Below are 18,575 nucleotides of genomic sequence, written 5' to 3'. Positions count from 1 at the left end.
AAATAGAAGCAGGTATGGAATAATATTCTACTTTCTTGCCAGGAGATTAAGGGACCTCGATGAGCTGTCAATGTAGCACACTAGTCAAGCATGTGAAACAGCACAAAGAAACCTGATAGTACTGCCTTTGTAGCTCGAAAGTAGTGGCTCTATTTGGTAACTAGTAGAGTACAATGCCAGCAAATTCTAGTGGGAAGAACTGGCTCACAAAAAGAAAAGTTGTTTTCTGGGTAATAAGAGTAATTACATTACTCATCCCTAGAAACAACAGTTAATTTGAAATTTAATTGATTTGCAATTTACCAGGGAAGAAAATCAGCCCTCAGATCACTCTGGGGTTAGAAGAATTTAACTAGGACTTTACCCAGAGGAAGAAATGTTTGTAAAAGCTTAATTCTGTGGTGCTTTACACCTTAAAGAGCAACAGAAATCAAGGTAAAGACTGATGAGTGATAGCAGCACTCAGCTAAATGAAGAGCAGGATATCCTGGAGCAACAAAACATGTCAGAGTGAGGAGTCTGGTTACAAGGAGCAAGAGGGGCTGAGCAAAAAATGTGAGTTTTGATGAGAACCCCAAATATTCTGGGTGGTACAGACTGAGGCTGTGAGCTGAGGTCAGTGTAAAGCTGGGGCCGAACCAGCAAGGCTGGAGCTGTGGTAAATTCTCCTGAAGTTTGGACACATTCACAGTCAGTCTTTTGCCTCAGGCCTGATTTAAAAATCTCTGCTGGTTTTAAGTAATGTGGAAATGGTTTGAGCTCAGCAGTTGTGGTTCACTCACTGAGGACTTTGAAGGTGTTTCCTTCTCTCCCATGATCAGTCCATTTTTTGGAAATCATTTGTCTAGACTCTCTGCTTCTTCACATTTTAGATAAACGTGTTGTTTTCAATGTAATTAAGTGATCTTGGTAGAATTTGCAGCCAGCAAAAGCTCATTTATACAGTAAAAATAACATGAAGCCTTCTGTGGTGTTTTGTGGACCACGTGATGCTCAACTTGCTCTGCTAATCGTGGATTAATCCCAAAAGTGACAAAGTTGACCCTTATTTAATGAGGTTAAAAGACTTGGCAAAGATCTCAGAGCAGACCTATAGTAAAGCTGGAAGTCATGTTTGCCCACCTTAGGGCAACTCCTAAGCTTTAATCATTAAATGACGTAGACTTAACAAGGCTGTAAATAGATGTCCTATGGCTGCTTTTAAATCAATATTTTTCTAAACATTCTGTTTCTAGAATGTTTAAACATTTTTCTAAACATTCTTTCTTCTTCTAAACATTCTTTCTTCTATTTTAGATGTTATTTTGCCACAGTGAGGGTTATTACAGCATTAGAGGTTTTTTTCACTAGTATGAAACATCTTAAATAAATGTGTATTGAAGCAACAGAATCAATTGGATTTGTGTTGAGAGGAGAATACTCAGAAAATCTAATTCCAAAACAACCTCAAGGGGGACTTGCTAGAATGTATGATGCTGTGGTTTTTCAAACAGCATTTTTTAAAACAGAGATCTTGAAAAATGAGCACATCATAATGAGATGGAGAAAGAGCCTGAATTCAAGAAAACAAGTTGTTTGAATAGATGCTGAGGCCAGATCTGGAGGCTCACAGCAGAACTCAGAGTACCACATGGCCGTGTGATGGATTGTGGGGAAGAGAAGGAATCCCAAGGAAGGAAATCCATGTTATCAAAAAGCTGTCAAGCAGCAAAGTCCTGCCCAGAGGGAAGTGAAATCTGCATTATTTTGCTTTCAAGAACAGGCAGAGAGTGAAGCCCAGGAAGTTCATCCCAGTTTGAGAAACAAAAACAGGACAAGCACGGATTTCCGTCCAGATGCTTTATCCTCGGTTCTCTCAAAGGCAATAAAATGCTCAAGGCAAAGCAGCTCAGTGGTAAATGCTTGAAGGGTCTTTTGACTCAGACAGCTAATACAGTATAACCACAAAAAGCAAACAAAATTAATGACCTTCTTTAAAGAGGAAATGCAAGCAGAACAGTACGATAAAGAGATTTTTATTAAAATAACGTCATGTGCCTTTTGTTAAATAAAAACCAGCATCCAGCAGCCAAGACTGAAATGCTGGGAGGGCTCAGCCTGACACCCTCGCCCTAAGGGGAAGAGGCCTCTGTGGGTGTGACCCGGGAGGGCTGGGGACTGCCCTGGGTGATGCCGGTGTGACCCGGAGGGGTTGGGGACTGCCCTGGGTGATGCCGGTGTGACCCGGAGGGGTTGGGGACTGCCCTGGGTGGGTGTGACCTGGGGGGGTTGGGGACCTGCTCTGGGTGGGTGTGACCCGGAGGGGTTGGGGACTGCCCTGGGTGATGCCGGTGTGACCCAGGAGGGTTTGGGGACTGCCCTGGGTGGGTGTGACCCGGGAGGGTTGGGGACAGCCCTGGGTGATGCCGGTGTGACCCAGGAGGGGTTGGGGACCGGCTCCGGGTGGGTGTGACCTGGGGGGGTTGGGGACAGCCCCGGTGTCGCCCAACAGGGATCGAACCCTCAACCCCGGGTGGGAATGGCGCCCCCTGCGGGCGGGAGGCCGCGCTGTCCCCACGGCGGGGGGGCACGGCTAAGCCGGGCGGGGACCCGAGGTGACACGGCTTGACTGAGCCGCCGGGCGGGACACGGGCTGCCAGAGCCGCCGGGGCACCAGCGGGGGACACGGGCTGTGAGACTCACCGGGGAAACAGCGGGAGACACCCTCTGCCAGAGGCACCGGGCCACCGGCGGGGACAAGGTTTGCCGGAGGCACCGGGACACCAGCGGGTGAGGCGGGGCGCGGGGCAGCGGGGAGGGTCCCCTTGTCCCCGGGCAGTGTCACCGCATCCCCGCGGAGCCTCCCCGCAGCTCCGCGCCGCTCACCTGCCCGCTCAGGTGAGCACGGACACATCCCTGCAGCGCCGCGGGGCTCGGAGCCCCTCCGCTCCTGCCGCTTCCAGGGGAAAACTCTGCCTGTGGATTCATTTTTTCATTCATTTATTTATTGCACGGCGCTGGGAGATGGATCCGTGGCGGTCATTACCTTCCGTGCTATTCCATTCAGAGCTTTCCTGATTTTAGTATTTTCCGTTTCTACACCTGGCGCGCTGCCACCGCTTCAAACTCTCTCCCGCAGCGCTTGGGAAGAGCCGTGTGCGGACAGCGGCTCATCCAAACGCTGCACGCCGCGAATTACTGACCCTCAGACGCAGCCAGTCTAATCCCACAGACAGCAGACGAGGCTGGGGTGGCACAGTCCTGGAATAACAGCTTTTATTCCCTCCTGTTCCTTCCCCCAGGACGATGGCTGCCATCGACGAGCGCACCTTCATCGCCATCAAACCCGACGGGGTCCAGCGCGGGCTGGTGGGGGAGATCATCAAACGCTTCGAGCAGAAAGGATTCAAACTGGTGGCCATGAAATTAGTACATGTAAGCTCTCCTAAATTGCCGTGTTTGCTTTTTCATATCCACTGCAGCAGCACAGGATAACAAGAATTGTGGCCTCTGTAACATTTAAAACTGAAATTTTGAGAGGTCTTACTTGGGATGATTTTGGAAAAGTTCCAATTCCCAGCTCTAGCTAAATGCTTTAGACATGCTAAGCACGCTAATTTTAGTAACCTGATGTCCTTAGTCTGAAGAGAATATTCTTTCAGGTGCATCCTAGGCCTAATACATATCTTTGAGTATCTTCCACAAATCCCAGGTCACATAAACCATCTGTATTGGCAACAGAAACTTCTCTAAGCTCAGTTGTGGCAAACAATTCAAGTTCATATCAACCTAAAGTGCTCCTAGGAAGATGCTAGAAATGCTGAATTTTGAAGTGCGTGCAAGTTTCAGGATTACCAGTGCTCTGTGGCTAATCTCTGTGATTTCACTATGCTCTTAAGTTCTTACAGTAAGCTTTTTTCTCTGTCTGGCTGGTTTTTAACCCAGGCCTCTGAGGACCTTCTGAGGGAGCACTACATCGACCTCAAGGACCGGCCGTTCTACGATGGCCTGGTGCAGTACATGCATTCGGGACCTGTTGTAGCCATGGTGAGTTCCTGGCCAGGAAAACCTCACTGCACTGAGACTGTGTCACCTGTGGGTTCTAGTTTACTTTTAAAAATCTGGATATAAATGCTGTAATTAGGAAGATGTGCTAAGTCATTTTTCTTTAATCTTTTTCCATAATGTTTCTCTCCTTTGAGTCAGTTTGTTGAGGAAGAGGGCAGGGGCAAAAGGGAATCAAAGCTGGGACCTTGCTAAACAGTAAATCTGAGCAAAAGCCCCGCTAGGAAATGCCATGTAGTAAACATGCTGAATGAGATTATGGAATGTTTTTAATGTATTTCTCTTTTTCTCCTTGATAATCTGTTTGTAAAATAGATGAGGTCCAGCTCTTCCATGAGCAGACAGCTTTGTGAGGCTGCTTGACACACTGAGATGGAAAATTGTTCTCTCCCCATCCTGAGTGAGGAGGGGGATTGTACAGAAGGGGTGCATGTCAGCAGGTGCTTCAAAAATCTGGCAGAAAAACTGAAGATAAAATATGTCTCACTATTACAAATATTCAGATGGTGATTTGTGCCATGATGGACAACCCTGTGTTGTTGTGGATGGCATAATTTATCTACTGCTAAAATTTAATAATGTCAGTGGAAATTTTTTTTCCCTTTAAGGTGTGGGAAGGTCTTAATGTGATCAAGACTGGAAGAGTGATGCTGGGGGAAACCAATCCATTCGATTCCAAGCCTGGCACTATTCGTGGTGACTTCTGTGTTCAAGTTGGAAGGTAAATATTTCAACTCTTGGTATCATCCAAAGGCACTAAACACCAAGTGTTACGTCATGATATCTGCAGGAACTGTGGAACATGGAGCTGCCATTCCCTGTGCCCATGCATCATTAGGATCTAAGGATGGAAATCATATCATTGTTGTCTCTGCTGATAAAAATGAGGAGCAAAGCTGGCACTGCCTGTGCTGTGTCTTTTCCTACTTTACTGTTACCAAAAGCTCCTGTCCATGATGGGAACCACCTCAAAACAAGAAGCTTGCTTTGCTTTAAGTTTAAGAATTCTCTTGTTCTTATATTCATCTTTTCTTCTCCTAGGAACATCATTCATGGCAGTGACTCCGTGGAAAGTGCAGAGACAGAGATCAATTTATGGTTCACTCCTGAAGAACTGGTTGATTACAGAAGCTGTGCTCATGAGTGGATCTATGATTAACCCAGCCTGGATCTTCTGATATCCCCACTCTCCGTGAGCAGCTGCCAGCCTCTAGCTATTCCAAAGAATTCCCTGGTAGAAACTGTGAGATTGCTCTGTTGTGAATGTTAAATAGAGCCAGTGCTTGCTGCTGCTTTGATTTAAAAGCTGTCAAGTTATAGGTGAAATTGCACTTTTTAAAACCTGCTTCTGTGGTTGAGAGATATGAGGTGAAAACCCAGAGCAGATAAGAGATATATTTTTCTGAAGCACTTTATAGTCATAGAGGATATTTTGGTAAACAGGAAAAAAAAGGATAAAAATTTATTTGGTAAATAAATATGCAAATGGCTCAGAGTCAGAGGTTAACTTTGCTGAAACATTAGAGGACAACTGGTGGTGTTTAAATGCATTGCTAATATGCCCAAATGTTGAGGATTTATTTAATATCAAGTCAAGTGCATCCCCATTCCTAAAAGAGCTGCAGAAAAAAGCCCATTTCTCCCCCCAGAACATGCTATGCCCATTCAGAGCTCAGCTCTGGCTAAAATGACAACTGGCCTCCGCACTGACACTGTTTCAATTTGCTTTTTATTCCTTTTACATGGGATTTATGTAGCATTTTAAGGAAAGATTAATGGGCTGGGCTTATGAAATGCCCTTTTATGTGAAAAGAAGATTAATGTGAGGATGGATGAGGGAGATTCTACCTTCAGCTACTTCGGTGCAGCAGCCCTCTGACATTGCACAGAGCAATAAGTGGTGTTTGCTCTGCCAGCTGAAGAGCTGATAATTTAGTTTTGTTCTCATTTGTGTCCTTTCCTTAGTAGTTGGAGCTACAAAGCAAACTGTCCATGGATAAATTGTTTCAGAAGTGACTTTAGCACTATTGTTTTGTATTTATTTAATGATGTAAAGAAGCAGGGTCAAAATAATGCGGAAGGTGTTTCACTTTCAATGGCAAAAGTGGTAAGGGATGAGGAAATTGGGATTGATATTATGTATTTATTTCCCTGCAACATTTTATTCACGAAGAGCAAGAGTTTCACGGAATTAGTTGCTCAAAGGCCAGGATGTTTTTCCCCCCACAGTGAGCTCTTGTATCAAATACTGAACTATGCAATGAATGTTGAATTAAATGCTTGTGGTACCTTATGGTAATATAGAGCTCCTAAAGAGATGGTACAAAATAAAACAACATTTGCTGTTTCTTAACCGAAATAAAAGGAAATTTTAAGTATATTGTCTTATATCTAATTAATGAGTATAAGGAAAGGGAACAAATGAAGCTGTAGGCGAGGCTGTGAGCTTCTCTTCTGAAAATATTCAGTGTTATAGAAGATAAATAATGAAGTTAAAGGTAGTTGGAGGAAAGGGAACATGTGACAAACCTGGGCACGAGATGAGTAGTCTCCAGTTTAATCTTTGCTTGAAGGGTTACTTGAGATTTCTTGATTCTACAAAAGAGAGAAATGTGGGTTATCTGGGGATGTGGGGGCTGTCAGGAAGCTGCTGATTAGTGTTTCTAATGTGATGAGGCTGGGAGGAGGTGGAGATCAGCACTCCTGCATGGCTGAAGTGTCTGAGAAGGTCCAGCAGTGTCATTCAGTGTGAAAAAATGAGTTGGCGCCTCAATAAGAGACAAGTACTGTGCGAGGACTGCAGAGGTGATTTCATTAATATCCCAGCTGCAGTGATGGTGTGTGATTATAAATTGCTGGGGAAAACAAAAGGGGTTTTATAAACTAGTGAAGGGCTAAGTAGGAAACACCATAAAAAGGTGAAAACGGGTTCAGGGACTGTGAGGTTTTGACAATTGGCAGCTTCATCTTCCCAATAAAATTATGAATAACCTTCCTGGGTTACGGATCCCACATCTTGCCATATCCCGATAAAATGACCAACACTTTTCCCGATCCCACACCAATTTTCTGTCAGAAATACGCTTTCGAGGAGCTGCAGCCGGGCTGGCAGGACCAACCCTCCGACCGCAGCAACACCTGCAAACAACGACTAATAGACTATTTCCTTCTGTTAAACACCCGCCGTCGCTTCAGCGCCTTAAAGGCTTAACCCGCAGTTGCCGCGGCTGTAAATTAAGAACCCTCGTGGCGACAGGTGCGGCCGGGCCTGGCCAAGAGCCACCCCGGCAGCGGCCGCTGTCCCGCCGGTGCCATCCCGTCCCTGCCGTCCCTCCGGCCCGGTCCCGCTCGGCGCTGGCAGTGCCACCCCCGAAGCGCCGCCGGCCCGGCGGCTCCTCCTCTGCGCGGGGCGGGGGATCCGCCGCCTGCCCGCCTCCTCCTCCGCCTCTTCCTGCGGCGGCAGCGGCGCGGGCGGCGGCAGCTCCGGACAGGTGAGGCCGGGCCGGGCCCGGGGCCGCTCGGGTTGCGGGGAGGCGGGCGGAGGGGCCCGGCGGAGGGGCTGCAGGGGCTCGGTGGGGCCGGGCCGGGCTCGGGGAGCGGGGCCGCTGGGCTCTCGGCGGTGCCGCGTGGCGGGGCGGTGCCGCCATGGCCGCCGACCTTGAGGCCTCGAGCGCGGCGTCCCCTCACGGCTCGCTCCCGCCCGCAGCGCCATGGCGGGGAACGGCGAGCGCACCTTCATCGCCATCAAGCCCGACGGCGTGCAGCGCGGCCTGGTCGGGGAGATCATCAAGCGCTTCGAGCAGAAGGGCTTCCGGCTGGTGGCCATGAAGTTCTTGCACGTGAGTGCCGCGCCGTGTCCCCAAACCCCGTGCTGTCCCGCCTGTCCCTGCCCCAGGGGCTCACCGCTCACCCCACACGAGATGATCTCCGCTGGCGTTTCCCCGGGCTGAGGGATGGCGGATGGCCGCAGCACGAGGCAGGCCCGCCCGCCCGCCCGCCACGCGGCTGCTCTCCGCCACACAAAAGCGAATTCTGCTCCGGTTTAATGCAGCCCGACTGAGAGCTGGAGTGAGCTTGGCTGGAAGGCTGTGCTGGGTAACGTCACCCAGTACTCTGCTTATCGCTGAGGGTCACTGCAGTGCAAAGAAATCGTGTTGGCAATTCCCAGCGCTGCCACAAAGAGCTCCTTTCATGTCGCAGCAGCAGCTCCCGGTGGTACCCACAGTAGCCCTGTCGGTACCATCAATGATAAGTGAATCTGATTGCTAATGCCATAGTCTCACACCTGTAACACCTTTTGTTTAGTGAAATTCAGAAAATTATGTTTAAAGTTGCATCTACCCTTTTAAAGGCCTCTGAAGATCTCCTCAAACAGCATTACATTGACCTGAAAGACCGCCCCTTCTTCCCTGGTTTGGTGAAATACATGAACTCTGGACCTATTGTGGCCATGGTAAGCGGCTTGATTTTAGTTAAGGATGTCTTCCTTGAATATATTTGTGTTGCTCTGTTTATTGTTTAGAATATTCAGAGATAGTGTTGCAGAAACATTTTTTTAAACTACCCACTTCTTACAGTGGCAAAAGAAAAAATTTAAATTAAGACAATGAAATTTCTGTATACTAAGGAAGGTGCACATATAAAATGGGTATTAAAATGCTTAATATATAAATGTATAAAACAAAATTCCTGAAAGCAAATCTTCTGCACTGTTTTGGGCAAAAAAGGGTCAGGCTGACTGACACAGAAACCCAGTTTGTGTGTCATTCTTTACTAATTCCCCCGAAACAAGGTCCTTGCTCTAACAGCATCTCCTGGTGTGATTATGAACTAGGAGAGAACACTTAGCAGGGTGTCCCTATCCCACCACAACACAAAGGGTTGGAGTTTGCCTTGTACATTAAGTCTGAGGCTTGGTAAAGTATCTCCTTCACTGCAGTAACAATATTGATGGTCCTTCTTAAAATCACTTCCAGTTCATAATTTTTTTTCCCTCATCACCTTTAGAAGTGCCTAAGAGAGAATTTAGGCAAGGTTAATTTCTTTAGTGGTAGAACTGTTTTGCAAAGTATGGTATCAACAAAGATGAATTGTTGGTATTTTGTATAAGCATGGATTAATAGGATTTTTTTTGTGTTTTCTACTTTCAGGTGTGGGAAGGACTCAATGTGGTTAAAACTGGGAGAGTAATGCTGGGGGAAACCAACCCTGCAGACTCCAAGCCTGGCACCATCCGTGGTGACTTCTGCATTCAAGTGGGAAGGTTTGTGCTCAGTCTATTAATTAACACTAAAAACTCAGCAACTCCTACTCCCCGTTTAACTACCAACACCAAAACTGTTGGTATTCTTTTATTCCAGAAAGCCAGAATTGTTGCTAGATACCTTAGTGTGATGGAATTTCATTTGCAGGTCACAGGCCATAGCTGCTGTTTAGGAAAATGGCACAAAGCTGACTTTGTTTGCAAGGCAGCTCCTCCCCAGAGCAGCACGTAAGCTCAGGCAGGGGCTGGGGTAGAACAGTAGCTCCATAGTGACCCTGATAGGCATAACTAGCTCTAGGTGGGGGTTGGAACCCTGTACCTGAAATAACAGTCATCTCCCAGCTCTAGATGCTTCAGCCAAGTTTTTGCCAATTGAGAACAAGGTTGTTGAAGGTGTATTTTATAGGGATCCATGTTTTCCTCCTTCCCCAGGAACATCATCCATGGCAGTGACTCAGTGGAGAGTGCACAGAAGGAGATCAACCTGTGGTTCAAACCTGCAGAGCTCATCGACTACAAGCCCTGTGCACACGACTGGATCTATGAGTGATGGGTTCCCACAGTGCTCGGTGCCTTCCAACACCTCCTCTCATTCCAGCTGCTGCCCTGGGAGCAACCACGGTTATCTTAGTGCTGAAAGTGACTGTCAAATAAATGGGTGTGAACGAATTCCTTGTGGTGCATTCACTTAAAACAGACCTGGCTTCAAACAGTCATGAAAGTCATTTTAGTCATTCAGGAGCCCATGACATGTGGCCCTGGCACAGCTGCTGGACTCAAGCAGTGGCAAATTTGCAGAGGGAGAGCTAAAGAGAAGCTGGCTGGAGGTGCTGCCAATGCAGCTAGAGGAAAAATTGGATACAACAAAATTTCCCTCCTCACACAAATATCGATACTAAATGAAATAAAACCAAGTGCCAAGCTTGCTCTTTGAAATGCTTATCTAATTCACCTTCCCTTATCAGACACCTTACCTTGTGCTCAGGGCCCCACATGGTTTATTTGTTGTCAGACCAACATACCCAGTTACGTAAAATACAGTTTTTATAGATTGTGAGTATTTTTAATATGCATTGTCTTGAGAGAAACAAGCTGAAGTGCATTTAGGGCAAAGGGTCTTTGAAACAAAACAATCACTAGTCAGAAAAATACTTTTTCTCGTTTTTATTTTGTGTAAAAAAGGCAAATTTAGTGAATTATTTTCATCTTGTACACAAAGTTATAATTTTAATGCTTTTCACATCCATGCTGAAAATCTGCAGTCTCGTAAAAATGAAAGTAACATTAATTTCTCCAAAAGCATTTTTTCACTGAGTTATGTACATTGCATGAGAAAGCTTTAAATACTCTCTCACCGACCACACAAATTACCAAGAAAATAAAAGATTAAATTTGTACAGATATTGATCTATATATCAAATACATACAGAAATGATGTAAAAACCCCATTTGTTTAATCTTGATTCCCGCCCCAACATTTTCCCAGGGGCCAAAGCTGATGCCTTTTTTTTGTATAAATGGCTGTGGCTTTTCATTTTAAATATGAAAAAAATCAAAAGGAAGAAAAATTCAGCTGAAATCACAGTTTTTTAAAATCCCTTCCCAATAAAGGATTGTTACCAAATATATTAGCACCATCATACAAAGATTGAGGGAGGGTATTCACATCACAGAAAACAACAATAAAAAACCAAACAAACACTGAAACCCGTGTTAGTATCCGTAGAACAAGGAATCAATAGCTGCTGTAGCTTTCCTCAGACGCAGCAAGGAACAGGTTAAGAGTTATACTGAAAATAACGTAACAATCAAAGATCAGCAGAGAGATTTGGAGCAAGAAAAGAGGGGCAGCAGCCAAGTCAGGGACAGGGCTTGGGCTGCCTCGTGGTCAGAAAAACCTGCTGTGCCAAATGCCAAAACGAGTCCGACCCCATTGAAGGTTTCAGGTGTCCAACATTTGCTGCTCTCTCAGCCAGGTACCTCGGCTGGAAGCCAAGAGAAGCATCCCAGAGCCACGGGAATGCTTTGCAGCACCAGGGAGCTGCCCCAGGGCCACCCCAGGGCTCTGCACATGTCACACCCTGCTAGCACCTTGCTCAGGCTTTGCTTTCCTTGAGCTTCTCCTCAGCGAGTGACTTCCAGCAGCTCCTCCCGTGGTTCGCTTAGCACAGATGTCACTGCACTTGACAATTACACAACTGAGGCAATCAGAAACACAAAAAGACATTTCACCAACTGCTGAAGTCACCACGGGTACCCCAGAACGTACATCACCTCACAGACCTTAGTGTTTGATGAATGACAGAATATTATAAAGACTGACAGACTTTAGAACAGAGTCTTACATTTCTCCAGCACAGGAAGTAAGTTCAGGGCTAATTTTCCCTCTTGACATTTGAAGGCTAACTTGGAAATCAGGGATGAGCCTGGGCGACAGGCAGGAGCCCAAGTTTAGTGACCTGGCAATGCACCTCACTCATTACTAGCCCGACCTTCCACATTATGAAACACAAATTAACGCAACAGTTTTTCTGCTCAAGTCAGAAGCTGTTGATGAGAGAAGAAAACAAGACTGTGAGAACCTTATTCCAGCTGGCTGGGACAACCTGCAAGTTGTTGCATTAAAAAGAATAAATAAATCAACAATGCTGTACTTACCAAACCAAATCAATGCTTGCAGAGCTGGATTTTACAGCAGATTAAATTGAGAACACAGGAAAAAATAACAAATCAAGGCTCAAAGTGTCACTACAATGGTCTCTAATCCTACTTCTCCAATCTAGGCTGTTCAAAATAAACATCATGGGTGGGTCAGAATCTGAGATAAGGTATTTGAAGTCTACCAGGTCCAACAAAGTCCTTTTTATGGCTATTTTAGAGAGCTAAAATGTCTTTACCACCTGAAGTTACAGATTCTTGTAATCTGATGAACAGATTCTGTCAATAGACGAAGCTGTTGTTAAAAGGGGTCATTATTTAAGAAATTTTACCAGTAAGGGAGAAAAGAATTCCAGACATTCCTACACTATACAGGACATGTTTTACTTCCAGTAGTAAATACAAAACTACATAATTAACCCCTCTTGCATAGAATGAGGTAAACCTGTGCATATCACCAATACTATGTACCCAAAGTTAGAGCAATATTTTAGAAAATAATCAAATTGCTGGTTTTCAACTTTCTATGCACTTTTTTTTTTTTAAGCTCAAACAACAACATACAAAAATGGTCTCCTGGGGCTCTGTGGGTTGACATCCTTAAAGCATTTCTTAGGCTGTAGGAATACAGATGTTAATAATTTTGATGGATTTTTTTTTTAAGCCCTAATTTATGGTCTAGAGTCAGATGATCATTGTACTGCTCTGAAGGGGACCTGTGAAGACCCAGAAGCACTTACAGAACTTATGAGATAATTCCTGAGAGTTTAGTTAATGAACCTTACTGGTAAAAGCTAAAGCTCTTGATGCACATTTTTTCAGTCACAGCTCTGCAGGGCTGATCAACCACCTCACTCATCAACTCCATTTACAAAAATGTTCAATGGCTAAAAATAAGAAAAGATAAAATCCAAATTATTAAGAGCTCCTGCAAAAACACTTTGTGTCTAACTGGTTGTCATTTTCACCCTCTTATGTGACTTTTGCCTTATAAAAATCTGGAAGCTGACCAGGTGAGGCTAATGGGATATTGACATGAGACAAGAATTCCAGGCAAGAGGCAAATCCAGTTTCTGCATATTATACTAAAACCAGGTGATTTTTACACTGTTCTCAAGTCTCAACTCCCATGTTACACTATTGCAGCAAGACATGAATACTGCAGGACTGAACTAATTTTTAATCCAAGCACAGGGCTCCTTTCAGCTCACCTGAAACCAAGTGGCACATGAGTTCTGAATGGTCACACATAAGTATTTAAAATGGTAAGGAAACATTTAGGGCTTTCTGAATGGGAAAAAAAAAAAAAAAAAAAATCAGAATAATACTCACAAGTTCCTTCCCACTACCAAGGGAGTCCTTAGTGACTGTCCATCTAAGCTGCTTCTTCAGTCAAAATTCAGAGCTACAACTAATCTTCCAATGAGGGAATTTTCTGAAGTTCCAGTTTGGCATAGGGCTCTGTAAACATTTGCTGAAGCATTCCAAGAATACAGACATTCATGTACAGACAAGAGCTTTGTAGATCCAATCCAATGCCCACTGCAGTTGACGGAGACAAGGCTACTGATAGTAATGGGCACTGAATCAGACCCTAAGGAACATTAAAAAGAACCAAAATCTTGTATAAAAAAAGGTATTTTAAACTAAATGAAAACACCTTGAAAAGTTAAAATCTTCCTCAGGTGATGGCTCTGTTGCACTTGGGGCTACTCACTGAGTAGAGCTTTACAGAACTATCTTCCACATACAATTTATGCCTCTAAATCAGGGCGTAAAAGCCTTATTTTCACAATTAAAAAAACAGAAGCGTGACCAGTGCAGTTCACAAGAGTCTAAAAGTCTCCCAACTTGTACCAAAAAGGTTCATTTATGACAGTTCATTTGTATTTGCAACTACATCTTCCTCCAACTGCTTCCCACAACCATGCTAATTAAACTTTAATCTTACCAAAAAATTAGAATTTCAGTTCTTGTTAACAATGCACAATAAATCTGAACTTGAAAATATTACAAAATTCTTTCAAAAGCTTCAAATACAACACAAAAGTGTCCATTTTTTTTTTGTTGTTTTTAATAAATTGAAAAATCTTTTTCACTAAAATAGTTTCCCCGCCCTTCCAAAAAATTCTGAACTGAGTCTAATTCATCTACAGTTAGCAAAGTGCCCCAGGCACAGTCACCCAAACTGCACCATCCAAGTGGGAACAGAATCAGTGTTGGAGAAAGGTTCATTTCCTATCACCAATCTGTGCTCCTCCCAGGAGCTGCCTCAGGGTTCCTGTTTGATGTAGTAGCTGGCAGAGCCGTTGCTCTCCTGGTCAGATGCTCCCTGCAGGAAGCTGTACTCCTCCCCATCCAGCAACTCCTCCTTCAGCTGCAACGAAGTCACTACAAATCAAAAATTCACATTTAACAGCTAGCAAATTTAAGGTGTGACTTTTTCCTTGATTTTACTTAGTATTATTGATTTTGGGAGCACCCCAGATTTGTCGTTGTCTGCATTTTAGTGATTCTTTAACACTCAGGATGCCACAGAGAGCAGATGGAACCTTAACTTATGCTCTAATAGCAACAGATTTCAGTTGACTTAAAATAATCTATTCTCTACAAGGTTTTCTCAAGAATGCAGGATTTTAAACCAGTTTAACTTTTAAACCACTTAGCTTTCTATTGAGCCTTTATGCAAGTGAAAATGAGATTGAAAATGGCCAACAGCTCATCTACAATTCACACTACTTGGCTCAGTTACTGCAAACAATGTAAGACAACAAAATGTATTGACAAAAATTTCTCAATCCATCATTAAACTTTTAAGATCCCGGAAGGTAAGTTTCACTCAAGCAAAACATTCTTATTGTAGTTTTAATCTTCTCTCTCCTTTTGGCAAAATTAAAGAGAAATGAGATCTAAGACATAAAAAAGATGTTATGAATAGCAATAATGTCACAGTTTGTTTCCCAGTTTCATTAATGAATAGAGGTGATTATCAAAATATGAGCACAATGAAAAGAACACTGAAAACAAAACATGTAAATGTTCATTAAAGGTGCAGTACCCACATTAAAGGGTTGATTATACGAAAATAAATGATTCTCTATGACCAAATGAATGAGTATCAAAGTTTATAATTATTGAATATAAAGTTTATATACACTGTCAATGTGTCTTGAAATGCAGAAATATGCAGTGAAAGAAAAAAAATCCAACCCATAACCTGCTGCTGCTGATAGCCCTGCAGTAACTTACAAGCTGTTTGATTATTCTTTTATAAATATTCTATGTCATCTTCTATGTTGAAACAAGCTCTTGTGCTAAATAAAAATAAAATTTGAAAATTAGGATAGGAAAAGATGTCAAAAGTTGCAGCATAATGCAAGCTCTCCTCATCTTTCTTTAATAGATGCCTCCTCCCACCTACACAGCCCACAATCCATTCCTTATTTTTTTCTCCCAAATACTTTGCCCTGCATCATGCCCAACTCTGATCAAGTTTCCTGATCTTTGGGGGAAAACAAAGTGCTTTCTAAATGATAAGATACATAATTGGCTACTTAGCTTTGCTGCAATGCCTTTAGCAAAGTCTACAGAGAGGTCAGGGATCCGAACCAACCCACCAGGCATGTTGTTTTCCTTCTCTTTCCCGGCAGGAAGCTCCTGCAGGTCCAGGAGTAACAGCAGCTGCCATGATTTGGATTGGCTCTGGCTCTTTCCAACCAAAGTCCTGACATTTTAGAAACTTAGCAATACTTTACTTAATTTGTCCCTATTATACAGCTTTTAACTACAATCCTCCATATGAAAAGCTTTGTTACAGCTACATGCCAAGTTATTTGAAAGAAGAATAAAGACAGACTATGGAAGTCATCCAGCTGAAGGAAAAGGGATGCAGATGGGCCAGGTACTCCCTTTTTACATTGTCTCAGTGATCTGCCTGCACACAGACTGTGCCTGATGACACTCAAACCTCCCAGAACCCACAGGAATGGAGCAATGTGCTGCAGAGCTGGGTGAGTCTCTGGAACAGTCTCCTCTGCCAGGCTGGCTGTAGGTTCTTTAAAAAGCAAAGCAGTCCAACAGTTGAATTTCAGTGCTTAGAAGACTTAGATGACTGGAAGATGTAAAGTACTCATGTACACTAAAGCAGCACCAGGAATCTGCTAGAGAGCAAAACCACTCCATACAAACAAGGTGAAGAAGTGCTGAACCCTTCTCCTGTGCTCATGACAATTCAAAAGGGGAAAGAATTAGGTTAGAACCTTACTGAGATCTCCCATGGACAAGAAGTTTCAGAGCAGATGCTGTTTTGTTACTAATCTTACACTGACTCCATTCAAAGCCATGCAAACATCCCCTGCACTGTGCCTGCACGTGTCCTACAGCTACTGCAACATCAGGCAATGAATATGGTGAGGAATAGACATATAATTAATGAATTCTGGCCCATCTCAAATGTTCTCTAAACTGATTAGATGGTATCAGGGTCATGCCTCCTCCCTAGAGACTGAAAAGGTGTGTTCTTGCTGGTTTCAATTTAATCACAAACACCTTTGGACAATGACAAGGCCACATCACAAACAACACTAATTCTGCCCAGCCTTACCAAAACTCAATGTTGCAAAGTCCCCCTCAGTTGATCACAGAAAGCACTGAGTATCAGCAACCAAAGAACACAGGTGTTTCACAGGAATTGTGATCTAATGACACAGAAATCCAGACTGTGCATGTCTTTGCACTATAGAAATGCAGTGCAGGTGTAGATTTGCAGTAAGAGAAGAAGGACACACCAGTAACAAGCTGAAGTGACACTAAAGGGGTCCTTGAGAAGGGCTGAGAGGTGTGCAGAAGAGAGTAAAGGTTTTCCCCAGGGTCTAAAGGTGTCCCAGTCTGTTAATGGATAACACATGGACAGGAGAAACTGTTCTGGATGTATTCCAGAGCCAGCAGAGAGTGCTGACAGGGCAGCCTGTGCAGACTAAGGCAAGCTTAAGGGAGTAATCAAGCAAATCTGAAGCTAAATCTATCAACCTGGCAACTGTCCTGCAGGCAGAGCATCATCCAGCCTGTCTGACAGCTCCTCCTGCCACGACATATTTGTTAGCAATAATTTGCTGCATTATGTTGCCAGAGGTATTAGGAAAAAAAAAAAAAAGCGACCAGATCCTTGCAGTGAACTTGTATAACTGGAGCTTGATTACCTTATGTGAACTATACTTAAATAAGCTCAGAATTTCAACCTACTTCAATATTACTGATTAATTTTTAAGAGTTTTTCCCTGCTCACTCATACAAATGCAAAATTACACTGTTTCCAATTTTCTTAGAAAACCAACAAAATTTCAAATGACACATTCCAAAGACATTTTCCCAGGTAACTACCTTTTTCTGATACAAAGATGTTTATTTACTGTGTATTGCTACTTTTTCTGCAAAGGATAATTCACACTAATGACCTACTTACATCCAATGTTCCCAAATCCACATTACCATTCAGTTTTAGAGTGCATTTTTGTATTTTAACACTCTGCAGAGCCCCTGTGGGATTCTCAGTAACCCACACCAAAATCTCCTTCCTCTGAAGTTCTAAACCAGCTGCAACCCTCTGCTATGATTCATTCAGTGACGTGGTGCATCAGTGAGAATGAAAAGCTCTCTAACAGAAAAAATAAAACCAACTAAAATTCAAAGGAAAAAAAAAAAGGCAGAAAGAAAGATTGGATGAGTCAGCAGATGACACAGTGGAGCACAGCTCCCCACTCTGCAGTGACACACTGCTGAGAGCAGTTACCTGTTTGGAGGCTGGGACTGAACTCCTGGCTATTCCTGGGAGGCTGGAAGGCCTCGGGGGCTGTCTGTGCTGGAAGGGCTCGGTATGGAGGAGGAGCCAACTCGTCATCCCCAGAGAAGCTCCTCCGCACCTCACCTGCCAGGGGTGGGCTGGACAAACTGACAGGTTTCTTCCCCACTGGTATCTTCCTCTCTAAACATCAAGTCAAACTAAAATAAACGCTCGGGTTAAAGTGCATCAGGCAACTCTGACTGTTCACTGAGAAATGGCTCTGATTGATATTCACCCATTGTGGAAAACCAGGGCCTGTACAATGGCACCATTCAGTTATTGCTGGGAATATTGTTCAACAACCACACTGTAGTCCCTGAATTCTAGAGGTTGCTGGTGGCACTTCAAGGGCATTGCTTAATAGCATGACCTACTTATTATGTGCTCTATCAATGAAATATAAATGCTGTGAATTGCTCCTGCTGCAGCTACACTGCACAGTCACACACTCCTCTGCCTGGGCACCAAGACATCTTGGCTCAGTCTGAGGCTGCAGTTGTTTCAGCGTGTGTGTCTAAGAGACAGAAGGATGCTTCTGGAAAAAATAATCCTCTCCAGACAAAGTTTATCACTTCTAAAAATGCATACTCTTAATTGCATTAGAATGGAATGGTATTTCCCATTTTTACAGTGCCTTACAAACATAAGCAACCATTTAAGTGTGTAGAAAATAAACGTCTAAAATGCCTCCAAATTATTAAACAAATTATTTTGCATCCATGCAAAAATGCTATTTAAACATTTCCCATGCAAATTAACACCATGCTCCTC

At 43.8% G+C, this 18,575-nt stretch overlaps 3 protein-coding genes across 10 annotated transcripts in view; 2 read left to right on the top strand and 1 right to left on the bottom strand.

Annotated features, from left to right (window-relative positions):
- The first annotated feature begins 2,520 nt into the window (after positions 1-2,520).
- On the top strand, positions 2,521-6,422 carry LOC146429512 (nucleoside diphosphate kinase-like). Its single transcript, XM_085077625.1, has 5 exons — positions 2,521-2,769; positions 3,282-3,414; positions 3,925-4,026; positions 4,653-4,765; positions 5,086-6,422. The coding sequence occupies exons 2-5, from the start codon at positions 3,286-3,288 to the stop codon at positions 5,201-5,203; spliced, it is 462 nt and encodes a 153-aa protein (XP_084933751.1). The 5' UTR covers positions 2,521-2,769; positions 3,282-3,285; the 3' UTR covers positions 5,204-6,422.
- Positions 6,423-7,376: 954 nt separating this feature from the next.
- On the top strand, positions 7,377-9,976 carry LOC146429511 (nucleoside diphosphate kinase). Its single transcript, XM_085077626.1, has 5 exons — positions 7,377-7,535; positions 7,751-7,883; positions 8,396-8,497; positions 9,195-9,307; positions 9,740-9,976. The coding sequence occupies exons 2-5, from the start codon at positions 7,755-7,757 to the stop codon at positions 9,855-9,857; spliced, it is 462 nt and encodes a 153-aa protein (XP_084933752.1). The 5' UTR covers positions 7,377-7,535; positions 7,751-7,754; the 3' UTR covers positions 9,858-9,976.
- Positions 9,977-10,456: 480 nt separating this feature from the next.
- MBTD1 (mbt domain containing 1) overlaps positions 10,457-18,575 on the bottom strand; it is a 35,090-nt gene continuing 26,971 nt past the window's right edge. For all 8 annotated transcript variants that reach the window (XM_085077624.1, XM_085077616.1, XM_085077618.1 and 5 more), the window contains one exon: positions 10,457-14,356. In XM_085077624.1, the coding sequence (XP_084933750.1) occupies positions 14,238-14,356 (119 nt within the window). In that variant the 3' untranslated portion in view covers positions 10,457-14,237. The remainder of the gene's footprint in view (positions 14,357-18,575) is intronic.

The sequence above is a fragment of the Lichenostomus cassidix genome, chromosome 18 (assembly GCF_008360975.1).
Source record: "Lichenostomus cassidix isolate B80296 chromosome 18, HeHo_3.0, whole genome shotgun sequence".
Classification (NCBI taxonomy): Eukaryota; Metazoa; Chordata; class Aves; order Passeriformes; family Meliphagidae; genus Lichenostomus; species Lichenostomus cassidix.
This window is presented reverse-complemented; position numbering and strand designations above follow the sequence as displayed.

Coding starts and splice junctions, on each gene's coding strand:
- LOC146429512 (XM_085077625.1), top strand. CDS start 3,286: ATGGCTGCCATCGACGAGCGCACCTTCATCGCCATCAAACCCGACGGG. Junction 4,027..4,652: donor CGGGACCTGTTGTAGCCATG/GTGAGTTCCTGG, acceptor TTTCCCTTTAAG/GTGTGGGAAGGTCTTAATGT. Junction 4,766..5,085: donor TTCTGTGTTCAAGTTGGAAG/GTAAATATTTCA, acceptor TTCTTCTCCTAG/GAACATCATTCATGGCAGTG.
- LOC146429511 (XM_085077626.1), top strand. CDS start 7,755: ATGGCGGGGAACGGCGAGCGCACCTTCATCGCCATCAAGCCCGACGGC. Junction 8,498..9,194: donor CTGGACCTATTGTGGCCATG/GTAAGCGGCTTG, acceptor TTCTACTTTCAG/GTGTGGGAAGGACTCAATGT. Junction 9,308..9,739: donor TTCTGCATTCAAGTGGGAAG/GTTTGTGCTCAG, acceptor CTCCTTCCCCAG/GAACATCATCCATGGCAGTG.